Genomic DNA, 13,517 nt, shown 5'->3' with positions numbered 1-13,517 from the left:
GATAGTGCTGGTGAGGAGCATGAGGTCAGAGGGCGCTGCCTGTGAGAGGTTACAGGATAAGGGTGAGAGGTGAATGTAATGTTACTGTACCCAGCAATGGATGAGCGCACAGTCACTGACAGGGAACAGGAAAGCAGGAGTGTAGGAAGGAAGGATAGTGCTGGTGAGGAGCATGAGGTCAGAGTGCGCTGCCTGTGAGAGGTTACATGATAAGGGTGAGAGGTGAATGTAATGTTACTGTACCCAGCAATGGATGACCACACACAGTCACTGACAGGGAACAGGAGAGCAGGAGTGTAGGAAGGAAGGATAGTGCTGGTGAGGAGCATGAGGTCAGAGGGCGCTGCCTGTGAGAGGTTACAGGATAAGGGGAGGAGGTGAATGTAATGTTACTGTACCCAGCAATGGATGAGCACACAGTCACTGACAGGGAACAGGAGAGCAGGAGTGTAGGAAGGATAGTGCTGGTGAGGAGCATGAGGTCAGAGGGCGCTGCCTGTGAGAGGTTACATGATAAGGATGAGAGGTGAATGTAATGTTACTGTACCCAGCAATGGATGACCACACACAGTCACTGACAGGGAACAGGAGAGCAGGAGTGTAGGAAGGAAGGATAGTGCTGGTGAGGAGCATGAGGTCAGAGGGCGCTGCCTGTGAGAGGTTACATGATAAGGGGAGGAGGTGAATGTAATGTTACTGTACCCAGCAATGGATGAGCGCACACAGTCACTGACAGGGAACAGGAGAGCAGGAGTGTAGGAAGGAAGGATAGTGCTGGTGAGGAGCATGAGGTCAGAGGGCGCTGCCTGTGAGAGGTTACAGGATAAGGGGAGGAGGTGAATGTAATGTTACTGTACCCAGCAATGGATGAGCGCACACAGTCACTGACAGGGAACAGGAGAGCAGGAGTGTAGGAAGGAAGGATAGTGCTGGTGAGGAGCATGAGGTCAGAGGGCGCTGCCTGTGAGAGGTTACATGATAAGGGTGAGAGGTGAATGTAATGTTACTGTACCCAGCAATGGATGACCACACAGTCACTGACAGGGAACAGGAGAGCAGGAGTGTAGGAAGGAAGGATAGTGCTGGTGAGGAGCATGAGGTCAGAGGGTGCTGCCTGTGAGAGGTTACATGATAAGGGGAGGAGGTGAATGTAATGTTACTGTACCCAGCAATGGATGAGCGCACAGTCACTGACAGGGAACAGGAGAGCAGGAGTGTAGGAAGGAAGGAAGGATAGTGCTGGTGAGGAGCATGAGGTCAGAGGGCGCTGCCTGTGAGAGGTTACATGATAAGGGGAGGAGGTGAATGTAATGTTACTGTACCCAGCAATGGATGAGCACACAGTCACTGACAGGGAACAGGAGAGCAGGAGTGTAGGAAGGAAGGATAGTGCTGGTGAGGAGCATGAGGTCAGAGGGCGCTGCCTGTGAGAGGTTACAGGATAAGGGGAGGAGGTGAATGTAATGTTACTGTACCCAGCAATGGATGAGAGCACACAGTCACTGACAGGGAACAGGAGAGCAGGAGTGTAGGAAGGAAGGATAGTGCTGGTGAGGAGCATGAGGTCAGAGGGCGCTGCCTGTGAGAGGTTACATGATAAGGGTGAGAGGTGAATGTAATGTTACTGTACCCAGCAATGGATGACCACACACAGTCACTGACAGGGAACAGGAGAGCAGGAGTGTAGGAAGGAAGGATAGTGCTGGTGAGGAGCATGAGGTCAGAGGGCGCTGCCTGTGAGAGGTTACATGATAAGGGGAGGAGGTGAATGTAATGTTACTGTACCCAGCAATGGATGAGCACACAGTCACTGACAGGGAACAGGAGAGCAGGAGTGTAGGAAGGAAGGATAGTGCTGGTGAGGAGCATGAGGTCAGAGGGCGCTGCCTGTGAGAGGTTACATGATAAGGGTGAGAGGTGAATGTAATGTTACTGTACCCAGCAATGGATGACCACACAGTCACTGACAGGGAACAGGAGAGCAGGAGTGTAGGAAGGAAGGATAGTGCTGGTGAGGAGCATGAGGTCAGAGGGCGCTGCCTGTGAGAGGTTACATGATAAGGGGAGGAGGTGAATGTAATGTTACTGTACCCAGCAATGGATGAGCGCACACAGTCACTGACAGGGAACAGGAGAGCAGGAGTGTAGGAAGGAAGGATAGTGCTGGTGAGGAGCATGAGGTCAGAGGGCGCTGCCTGTGAGAGGTTACATGATAAGGGGAGGAGGTGAATGTAATGTTACTGTACCCAGCAATGGATGAGCACACAGTCACTGACAGGGAACAGGAGAGCAGGAGTGTAGGAAGGAAGGATAGTGCTGGTGAGGAGCATGAGGTCAGAGGGCGCTGCCTGTGAGAGGTTACATGATAAGGGTGAGAGTTGAATGTAATGTTACTGTACCCAGCAATGGATGAGCACACACAGTCACTGACAGGGAACAGGAGAGCAGGAGTGTAGGAAGGAAGGATAGTGCTGGTGAGGAGCATGAGGTCAGAGGGCGCTGCCTGTGAGAGGTTATAAGCAGAGGAAGGAGCTGACATACTATTACTGATGGCTGGGCACCGTCTCCATGGGTCATAGTAATGTGACATGAATTGGGCGAAGTACAGTAGAACCGCAGGAATATGAATGGGTGATGGAATGCAATGTACCACATTAGAATTGTTGGTCCCATATGATACAGAACACGATATACATCATAAGATCCCCAGACAGCCAGGAAGCATTTGTCCTAATGTTATGTGACCTTACAGGGTCCAACGTGACTGCCCCTGATCTCCCCTCCAGCTGTGATTGGCCACTGACGACCACCACCACCACTCCAGCTGAATACCTCTCTACAGCTTCACATAACCTCAACAATTGGGATAACAATGGCTCAGACCTTGCTACAAGTCCAGGTCCAGGAGAGAACTTCAGCAACACAGAAATATATGATCTGTCCGGTGCCACATCAGCAGCTCTCAGCGTGGTCTCTGCCACCTTAGCAGCCACAGGTATATCTGCACACCAGCAATGCTTCAATGTCATGGCGACTCAGCATGGTCTTCTCTAATGCTTATTATCTTCACAGCTTCCACTGACTCCACCACAACTCTGAGAACATGGAGCAGCACTGTAGGGACTCCAGGTACCCAGCTCCATCATCTAATGTGGGGAATTCCCAATGTCTGTTATTTCCTGCTGGATGCAGGACGTACAGTGGGGATGTGATTGGATAGGAGAGGATATGTGTGGACTGTACAGTGGGGATGTGATTGGATAGGAGAGGATATGTGTGGTCTGTACAGTGGGGAGGTGATTGGATAGGACAGAGGATATGTGTGGTCTGTACAGTGGGGATGTGATTGGATAGGACAGAGGATATGTGTGGTCTGTACAGTGGGGATGTGATTGGATAGGAGAGGATATGTGTGGTCTGTACAGTGGGGAGGTGATTGGATAGGACAGAGGATATGTGTGGTCTGTACAGTGGGGATGTGATTGGATAGGAGAGGATATGTGTGGCCTGTACAGTGGGGACGTGATTAGATAGGACAGAGGATATGTGTGGTCTGTACAGTGGGGATGTGATTGGATAGGAGAGGATATGTGTGGCCTGTACAGTGTGGATGTGATTGGATAGGACAGAGGATATGTGTGGTCTGTACAGTGGGGATGTGATTGGATAGGACAGAGGATATGTGTGGTCTGTACAGTGGGGAGGTGATTGGATAGGACAGAGGATATGTGTGGCCTGTACAGTGGGGATGTGATTGGATAGGAGAGGATATGTGTGGCCTGTACAGTGGGGAGGTGATTGGATAGGACAGAGGATATGTGTGGCCTGTACAGTGGGGATGTGATTGGATAGGAGAGGATATGTGTGGCCTGTACAGTGGGGATGTGATTAGATAGGACAGAGGATATGTGTGGTCTGTACAGTGGGGATGTGATTGGATAGGAGAGGATATGTGTGGTCTGTACAGTGGGGATGTGATTGGATAGGACAGAGGATACAGATAGCGCAGGGCTTGTCTTTGCTGGGGATGGCGGAGGACTCGCCACCCGCCATCCCCCGCCCCGCGCCATCTGTATGTCGGAAGGGGACGCGCGTGCACGAGGTGCACGCGCGTCCCGTTCCGACGGAGCTTTTGCCCGGGTCCCCGCCGGCTTCCCCGGGTCCCCGCCGGTCCACACCGCCCCCCCGCAGCCCCCCGCAGCCCTGCCCGTCTCCCTGAAGCTGGAGACGGGCAGGACTGCACCCGCCGCGCCGCCTCGCCGCCCGGCTATTGAGACGCTCGTGCGTGGGAGACGCACGAGCGTCTCATTCAGCCAGAGCGCCAGATTGCTGGCGGATCGCCAGGGACACGGTCCTGGCGCTCCGCCAGCAATAATAAGCCCTGCTCCATCTGTATGTGTGGTCTGTACAGTGGGGATGTGATTGGATAGGAGAGGATATGTGTGGCCTGTACAGTGGGGAAGTGATTAGATAGGACAGAGGATATGTGTGGTCTGTACAGTGGGGATGTGATTGGATAGGAGAGGATATGTGTGCCCTGTACAGTGGGGATGTGATTGGATAGGACAGAGGATATGTGTGGCCTGTACAGCGGGGATGTGATTGGATAGGAGAGGATATGTGTGGCCTGTACAGTGGGGATGTGATTGGATAGGAGAAGATGTGTGGTCTGTACAGTGGGGATGTGATTGGATAGGAGAGGATATGTGTGGTCTGTACAGTGGGGATGTGGTTGGATAGGAGAGTATATGTGTGGACTGTACAGTGGGGATGTGATTGGATAGGAGAGGATATGTGTGGCCTGTACAGCGGGGATGTGATTGGATAGGACAGAGGATATGTGTGGCCTGTACAGTGGGGATGTGATTGGATAGGAGAAGATGTGTGGTCTGTACAGTGGGGATGTGATTGGATAGGAGAGGATATGTGTGGTCTGTACAGTGGGGATGTGATTGGATAGGAGAGGATATGTGTGGACTGTACAGTGGGGATGTGATTGGATAGGACAGAGGATATGTGTGGTCTGTACAGTGGGGATGTGATTGGATAGGAGAAGATGTGTGGTCTGTACAGTGGGGATGTGATTGGATAGGAGAAGATGTGTGGTCTGTACAGTGGGGATGTGATTGGATAGGAGAGGATATGTGTGGTCTGTACAGTGGGGATGTGATTGGATAGGAGAGGATATGTGTGGACTGTACAGTGGGGATGTGATTGGATAGGAGAGGATATGTGTGGCCTGTACAGCGGGGATGTGATTGGATAGGACAGAGGATATGTGTGGTCTGTACAGTGGGGATGTGATTGGATAGGAGAGGATATGTGTGGCCTGTACAGTGGGGATGTGATTAGATAGGACAGAGGATATGTGTGGTCTGTACAGTGGGGATGTGATTGGATAGGAGAGGATATGTGTGCCCTGTACAGTGGGGATGTGATTGGATAGGACAGAGGATATATGTGGTCTGTACAGTGGGGATGTGATTGGATAGGACAGAGGATATGTGTGGTCTGTACAGTGGGGATGTGATTGGATAGGACAGAGGATATGTGTGGTCTGTGCAGTGGGGATGTGATTGGATAGGAGAGGATATGTGTGGCCTGTACAGTGGGGATGTGATTGGATAAGACAGAGGATATGTGTGAACTGTACAGTGGGGATATGATTGGATAGGAGAGGATATGTGTGGCCTGTACAGTGGGGATGTGATTGGATAGGACAGAGGATATGTGTGGCCTGTACAGTGGGGATGTGATTGGATAGGACAGAGGATATGTGTGGTCTGTACAGTAGGGATGTGATTGGATAGGAGAGGATATGTGTGGCCTGTACAGTGGGGATATGATTGGATAGGAGAGGATATGTGTGGCCTGTACAGTGGGGATGTGATTGGATAGGAGAGTGTTAAAACATGGTTATTCCACACAGTGCTATTGCAATGCTGATGCATACCTCCCAACTTCTCGGGAGCCGGAGGAGGGACAGGGGACTGCGCGCCTTAGGGGCGTTGGAAATTTTGGGGGCGTGGCCTAATTTCTGGGGCGTGACCTATACTCACTGCTCACCTGCGAGGCCACGCCCCCATTTGGACGCTATGGGGGCATGACCTCTGTGAGCCTCTAGCAATGCCCCCAGCCCCCCGTGGATAAATCAATGGGGCCAGATGGGATACATCCAAGGATACTAAAAGAGCTTAAAGGGTACTAACAGAATTATTTAACCAGTCACTAGCTACTGGAGTAATCCCAGAGGACTGGAGAACAGCGAATGTAGTCATACTGCACAAAAGTGGAAGCAAGGAAAAGGTAAGCAACTATCAACCAGTGAGCCTTACATCAGTAGTAGGGAAATTGATGGAAACACTCTTAAAACAAAGAGTTGTAGAATATCTCAAAACCAGCAATTTACAGTATCCAAAACAGCATGGGTTTACTGGGTGAAGATCATGTCAAACAAATCTTATTGACTTTTTTGACTGGGTGACTAAAGTAATAGATCAAGGTGGGGCTGTAGATGTAGCTTATCTAGACTTTAGTAAAGCTTTTGACACTGTCCCACATCGCAGACTGTTAAATAAACTTGAAAGCTTGGGATTGGATTCTAAGATAGTTGAATGGATAAGAGCATGGTTGCAGGACAGAAAGCAGAGATTTGTAGTAAACGGAGTACAGTCAAAGGAGGGAAAGGTTACAAGTGGAGTACCCCAGGGATCTGTACTTGGACCGATGCTTTTTAATATCTTTATTGGTGATATTGCAAATGGAATTGAGGGTAAAATGTGCCTTTTTGCAGATGACACAAAGGTATGCAACAGGGTAGACACACCAGGAGGGGATCAACAAATGATTGATGATCTAGGTCAGTGGTAGCCAACCCTGGCCCCCGAGAGCTACCAACAGTTCACATTTTCCAGACAACCTAGCTGCTGCACAGCTGCACTCATTAATCACTGACACATTTTAAAAGATACACAGATGGAGCTAATTAGCTCACTTGTGATTCTGTGGGTGCCGGACGGGGTCCCGATAGTCATTAACCCGACGTCGGGATCCCGACTGTTAAAACACCGTCGGCCGGCGGCTATTTTCCCTCGTGGGGGTCCACGACCCCCATAGAGGGAGAATAGAATAGGTGGCGAGCCCGAAAGGGGCTTTGTTGCGCTGGCCACGCTGTCTGAGGCCAGGCAGTCGGGATCCCGACTGTCGGTGACTTATACCACACCCGATTCTGTGAGGAGACCTGCAAAACATGCACTGTTGGTAGCTCTCGAGGATTAGGGTTGGCTACCCCAGCTCTAGGTAGATTAGAGAAATGGTCAAGAGCACGGCAATTACAGTTTAATGCCAAAAAATGCAAATTCATGCACTTGGGCCTCAGAAATCCAAAGACTAAATATAGTATAAATGGCACTATTATGGAAACTACTGAGGAAGAGAGGGATCTAGGTGTCACTATTTCAGGGGACTTAAAGGCAGGTAGGCAATGTAACAAAGCAATGAGGAAGGCTAGTCAGATGCTTGGTTGCATAGGGAGAGGTATCAGCAGTAGAAAGAAAGAAGTAATAATGCCACTGTATAGGTCATTGGTACGACCTCACCTAGAGTATTGTGTTCAGTTCTGGAGGCCATATCTCCAGAAGGATATTGGGGCGCATTTATCAAGATCGCATTTTACAATGCGATCTGGGCGGAATATTACTGCCCAGGATCGCATTGTAAAATGCGATCATATCAGGGCAATGTATCAATATTAAGGGCGCAGGGACAGGGCTCCGATAGGAGTTGCAGAAAGAAAGAACCAATGTGGGATAGGCGCTGGAATCTTGTTTGCATCAGTTGTAGCTCATAAAAGAAATGAAGAGATATGAACATACATTAGGGATGTAAATGTATGTTCTACGGTCTTAGTTTATATGCCCAAGAGGGCAAAGATGATATGGCTCAAATGGATATCATACCATCACTCACATGGAGTAACGGGTAGGCAAACATGTAAAGGTTTCTTTTAAACTTCAAAAAGCATCACAATGCACTGTCCAGTACGTAAGAAGAATGCGTACCGTACTCACATGTACGAACACTTCTGCAATCATATAGGGGTATCTTTTTAGGATTCCATAGAGTTTTCTCGGTGTTTGAATAGCGAGTATCCTCCGATAGTCCCCCAGCAGAAAAAAGAAAGAAAAACGTTCTTTCTTACTTAAAAGGTTTTATTGGGGTAAAATATACAGGAAGTGCAGGATATAACCTGAACCCACAGATGTTCATAGAGACAAATGGAAATCGTACCTGAATTGGCAGAGTATGGCCATCCACTGCCAAACAGGTGCTTCCAGGGTTACAGGTATATGGGCTGCACAGCTCCTCTCCACCAACGCGTTTCGACAGATGAACTGTCTTTCTCAAGGCTGGAGAGCAGTTGTGCCTAGTACTGATATTTATACTGATGGCTTTAATCATGGTGGACTCTCCCCCTAAAGGGGAGGAGACCCAACCGGATGTGTCAGTATAATACTGAAAAAGGTGTTGTAGGGCTTATGACAAAGGTCTCTTCAGCGACCATGTAAGCTATTTAATGCCCCCTTATGCGTGTAAAAATACCAGCGTTCATATGCACTGTTAAATAATGCAAAATAGTAATAGAGGCGAACAAGGAAGCGGCGGGTGACACGCATCTGGAGCGCAAACGTCACTTCCGCCGCTTCGGATAGGTCGGACAAGAGGAAGCTGGACCGTCTGGATCATACACAGGACGGAGCGTCACTTCCGTCTGTGTTCTGTATGTAGAAGCGGCGGGTGACACGCAAACGTCACATCCGCCGCTTGTCCGTCCAAGACGGAACGATATCCAGAGCGTCCCTCCGGCTTCCTTTTTAACATTACTGGTGCCTAGCCAGTACGCTCTGTAAAGCGCGCTGACGTCACTGGCGTCACTGGAACTCATCCTATGTATGGGAACAAAGCCCAATTGATATGTGGGAATCATGACCCGCATATGAAACGCATACAATAGTTCCGCTATTATTGATATATGCGGAAAACTAAAGTGCAAGTGCTAATAGAATATAATTAAAAGGGGATAGATTGATCAAGCCATCATATCAATACCATTACTATTACAAAGTACACAATATATAAAAATACCATATATCAAGATAAAAATATAGATAAAACTAGAAATACATATATGAAAAATAAAAACATGCCGTAGTAACAAAGAAATATCATAAAAACCATTTTAATTCAAAATCGGAATTTAAGCCATGAGGTGAAAGGGTATTAAGGTCATAAATCCACCTCATTTCTTTTCGGGCTAATTGGATGTCTCTAGTATTATGTCTCCAATTATCTTTTATTATTTCTAAGCCCCAAAACCCAGCAATCCCATCCGGGGAACTATTATGATGGGTTTTAAAGTGCATAGAGAATGGGTGGTCCATATGTGCCTTTTTTATATTTCGGATATGTTCGGACCACCGTGTTTTTAATGCCCTCGTGGTTTTTCCTATATACACTTTGTTACATGTACACATAATGGCATAAATGGCATATTTAGAATTACATGTTAAAAACTGTTTAATTTTAAAATTATGATCATTTAAAACAAGATTGGTGGTTTTTTTGTCCGTATGTCTGCATGTTTTACACATGGGACAATCCCCACACCTATGGAAGCCTTGACTCCTAATTTGACCCCCAATGGCTCTACTAGTAAAAGAACTGGAAACCACTCTATCTTTCACTGTGGGAGCTCTACGGTATATGAACCGTGGTTTATTGGATAAAATGGTGTTCAAAACAGGGTCTCTAAGTAAAAGGTTCCAATTTTTACGAAAGATCTTTTCTACATATTTGTGATGGCTCGAATATTGCAAAATAATCGGTACATTCGCATCTTGGCCTCCCGATGTGGTCGTGTCTTTTGAGGTTAGAAGGGTTTCTCTTGACAATGTGGCCACATCCTCTAAGGCGTGGTCTAATAATTGGTTATTATAGCCCTTTTGTATAAACTTCTGTTTCATGACCTTACTGCTCTCGTCATAAGATTCCTGTTTCGAGCAGTTCCTCTTAAGGCGTATGAATTGGCTCTTGGGGACATTAGTGAGCCATCTTTTCAGATGGTTGCTCTTGGGGTCAATAAAAGTATTGGAATCAGAAGGTTTTATAAAAACAGAAGTTTCTAAAATATTATTTTCCACATAAATTTTTAAATCTAAAAAATTTACAGTGACCTTACTGATATTAAAAGATAAATGGATATTAAGAGAATTGGAGTTTAAAAAGACACAGAAATCGTTTAAAATAGATTCTTCACCATTCCAAATAAAAAGCACGTCATCAATGTACCGCCACCAGCGAACCAGGTTTGCCTCCCAGTCATGGCCACGCCATACCATCTTATCTTCCCAGCGTGCCATAAACGTATTGGCATAGCTGGGGGCAAACCTGGTCCCCATGGCGGTACCAATTTCCTGATTATAAAATGAGCCGTCAAAGTTAAAATAATTATTGCATAAAATAAAGTTGATCCCCTCCAAAATAAAGGTCTGGAGGTTATTTTCCATATCTGTCGCTTTTAGTGTCTCTCTAACTGCTTCAATACCATGCTCGTGTGCAATGATCGTATAGAGAGACGTGACGTCAGCTGTTACGAGGAAATAATTCTCCTCCCACTCTACTTCTTTAATTTTATTTAAAATGTCCTTGGTGTCTTTCAGATATGACCTATTGTTGACGACCAAGGGCTGTAAGTGGTGATCTATAAAGAAAGACAGGTTGGACGTTATGGAATTAGTCCCTGCAATAATAGGACGGCCTGGAGGCTCTGTGAGGCTTTTATGAACTTTTGGCAGTAAATAAATTACTGGCACAGAGTAGTCTTCTTTTATTAGGAAATCTGCCACTTCCTTGGACAAGGTACCCATTTCTGTGTATGTAGAAATTAAAGTCTTAAGACATGTGAGTACGGTACGCATTCTTCTTACGTACTGGACAGTGCATTGTGATGCTTTTTGAAGTTTAAAAGAAACCTTTACATGTTTGCCTACCCGTTACTCCATGTGAGTGATGGTATGATATCCATTTGAGCCATATCATCTTTGCCCTCTTGGGCATATAAACTAAGACCGTAGAACATACATTTACATCCCTAATGTATGTTCATATCTCTTCATTTCTTTTATGAGCTACAACTGATGCAAACAAGATTCCAGCGCCTATCCCACATTGGTTCTTTCTTTCTGCAACTCCGTCGTCAAGAGGTTTTTGGGTGAACCCCTTCTTCCAGTGTGCGGCTGCAGGATTCTGGCTTTGCGCCTTGGGACGTTTTCACTTTTGTGTATAAATTGAGGGCTCCGATAGGAGCCCGTCCCTGCGAAGCCCTAACCCGGAAGCCGGGAGGTCAGCGCATGCGCGGTTATGCGCTGACCCCCGCCGACCCCTCTTACCACACTGCCGCTCGGGCAGTGTGATGTGTAGCTATAGGCTACAATGGGCTATCGCCATATCAGAATGGCGATAGCCCAGGGGTGCGATGCCGGGCTACCCAATGTTAATACATCGGGCAGCTTCGCATCCCCATAGAAACCTATGGGGGATGCGGCCGGCGGCGCTGCAGGGGGGGATCGCAGCAGGGTTCGGAGATTCCTGCTGCCGTCCCCCTATGATACATTTAGGAGATAGTTAATATTTGCATCGCAAATATAGTTTGATAAATGGGCCCCATAAATACATTAGAGACTGTACAAAGAAGGGCAACTAAAATGGTGCATGGCCTACATCACAAAACGTACCAGGAAAGACTAAGGGGCGCATTTATCAACATAGTGCGATGCCGGCGCAGTGGCATCTCCGGACATCGCATTGCGGTGTTGAAGTACGCCGCCTGGATGTATGATTAAAAGGGCGCAGGGACAGGGCTCCGAAAGGAGCCCATCCCTGCGAAGCCCTGACCCGGAAGCCGGGGGGTCTGCGCATGCGCGGACCCCCGCCGACCCCTCTGACCGCACTGCCCCGCTCGGCAGTGCGATCCCGCAGCCATAGGCTACAATGGGCAATCGCCATCCCAGAATGGCGATAGCCCAAGGGTGCGATGCCGGGCTGCCCAATGTCAATACATCGGGCAGCTTCGCATCCCCCATAGAAAACTATGGGGGAGGCGGCCGGCGGCGGTGCAGGGAGGATCGCAGCAGGGATCGGAGATTCCTGCTGCAGTCCCCCTTTGTTACGTTTAGGAGATGCTTAATATTTGCGGCTAAACCCCGAAAACGGGTGTTTCCGGCGATTTAGCTGCAAATATGGTTTGATAAATGGGCCCCTATAAGATCAGGGCCGTTTCTACAGGCGGACAAGCCGTGCAGCAGCCCGGGGCGCCGCACGGCTTGTCCACCTCTTTTAAACAGCCGGGGCGCCCGGCCGGCAGCTGAGCTCACCCCAATGCCGCCCGCCGCCGCCTCCGAGTTCCTCCGCCTCTCCCTGTCCGCAACGAACAGAGCAGGCACAGCGTGAATGATTTCCGAGGGGAGGGGAGCGCATCGCGCGACGCTCTCCTTCCCCTCGCTCACTGTGTCATTAGGCTGTCAGCCAATCATAGGAGCTCGCGGGCTGGCAGCCAATCAGGAGCCAGCCCGCGAGATATGAATGGCTGACGGCTCAGGGACACAGTGAAAGCAGCAGCACCAACAGCACCAGCGGGCAGCGGCGGGGGACTGGAGGGGGAGACCCAGAGAGACAGTAAGTTGTGCTGCTGGCACTGTGGGGGCATGTGTGGCACTGTGGGGGCATATGTGTGGCACTGGGGACACATCTGTGGCACTATGGGCATATTTGGCACTGTGGGGGCATATATATGTGGCACTGTATGGGCATATGTGTGGCACTGTGGGGGCATATCTGGCACTGTGGGGGCATATATATGTGGCACTGTATGGGCATATGTGTGTCACTGCGGGGGCATATGTGTGTCACTGCGGGAGCATATGTGTGTCACTGTGGGGGCATATGTGTGGCATTGGGGACATATCTGTGGCACTAGGGGCATATTTGGCACTGGGGGCATATATATGTGGCACTGTGGGGGCGTATCTGGCACTGTATGGGCATATGTGTGGCACTGTGGGGGCATATATGCCACTGTGGGGGCATATTAGTAAACGGCATGAGTTGTGCGGCAGCGGCGTGTGGGGCATAATGTGTAATAGGCATTACGGTGTGGGGAGTATTTTGTAATTGCCATCACAGTGTGGGGTGTAACGGGCATGATAATGTGTAATTGTCTTCACGGTGTGCGTCATAATGTGTAATTGTCATCACGGTGTGCGGCGTAATGTGTAATTGTCATCACGGTGTGCGGCGTAATGTGTAATTGTCATCACAGTGTGCGGCGTAATGTGTAATTGTCATCACAGTGTGCGGCGTAATGTGTAATTGTCATCACAGTGTGCGGCGTAATGTGTAATTGTCATCACAGTGTGCGGCGTAATGTGTAATTGTCATCACAGTGTGCGGCGTAATGTGTA

The 13,517-nt window shown here is 48.6% G+C and overlaps 1 protein-coding gene across 1 annotated transcript in view; it reads left to right on the top strand.

The window, feature by feature from the left end:
* Window positions 1-10,843, top strand: part of LOC146052149 (macrophage mannose receptor 1-like) — a 71,216-nt gene extending 60,373 nt beyond the window's left edge. Inside the window, exons 3-5 of the mRNA XM_083167925.1 lie at window positions 2,753-2,995; window positions 3,073-3,129; window positions 10,719-10,843. Of these exons, the coding sequence (XP_083024051.1) occupies window positions 2,753-2,995; window positions 3,073-3,129; window positions 10,719-10,735 (317 nt within the window). The 3' untranslated portion in view covers window positions 10,736-10,843. The remainder of the gene's footprint in view (window positions 1-2,752; window positions 2,996-3,072; window positions 3,130-10,718) is intronic.
* Window positions 10,844-13,517: the final 2,674 nt, after the last annotated feature.

Source organism: Crinia signifera, unplaced genomic scaffold (genome assembly GCF_055691185.1).
Source record: "Crinia signifera unplaced genomic scaffold, ASM5569118v1 HAP2_SCAFFOLD_107, whole genome shotgun sequence".
Taxonomy (NCBI): domain Eukaryota; kingdom Metazoa; phylum Chordata; class Amphibia; order Anura; family Myobatrachidae; genus Crinia; species Crinia signifera.
Note: the sequence above shows the minus strand (reverse complement) of the source record. Positions and strands in the feature narration are given on the sequence as shown.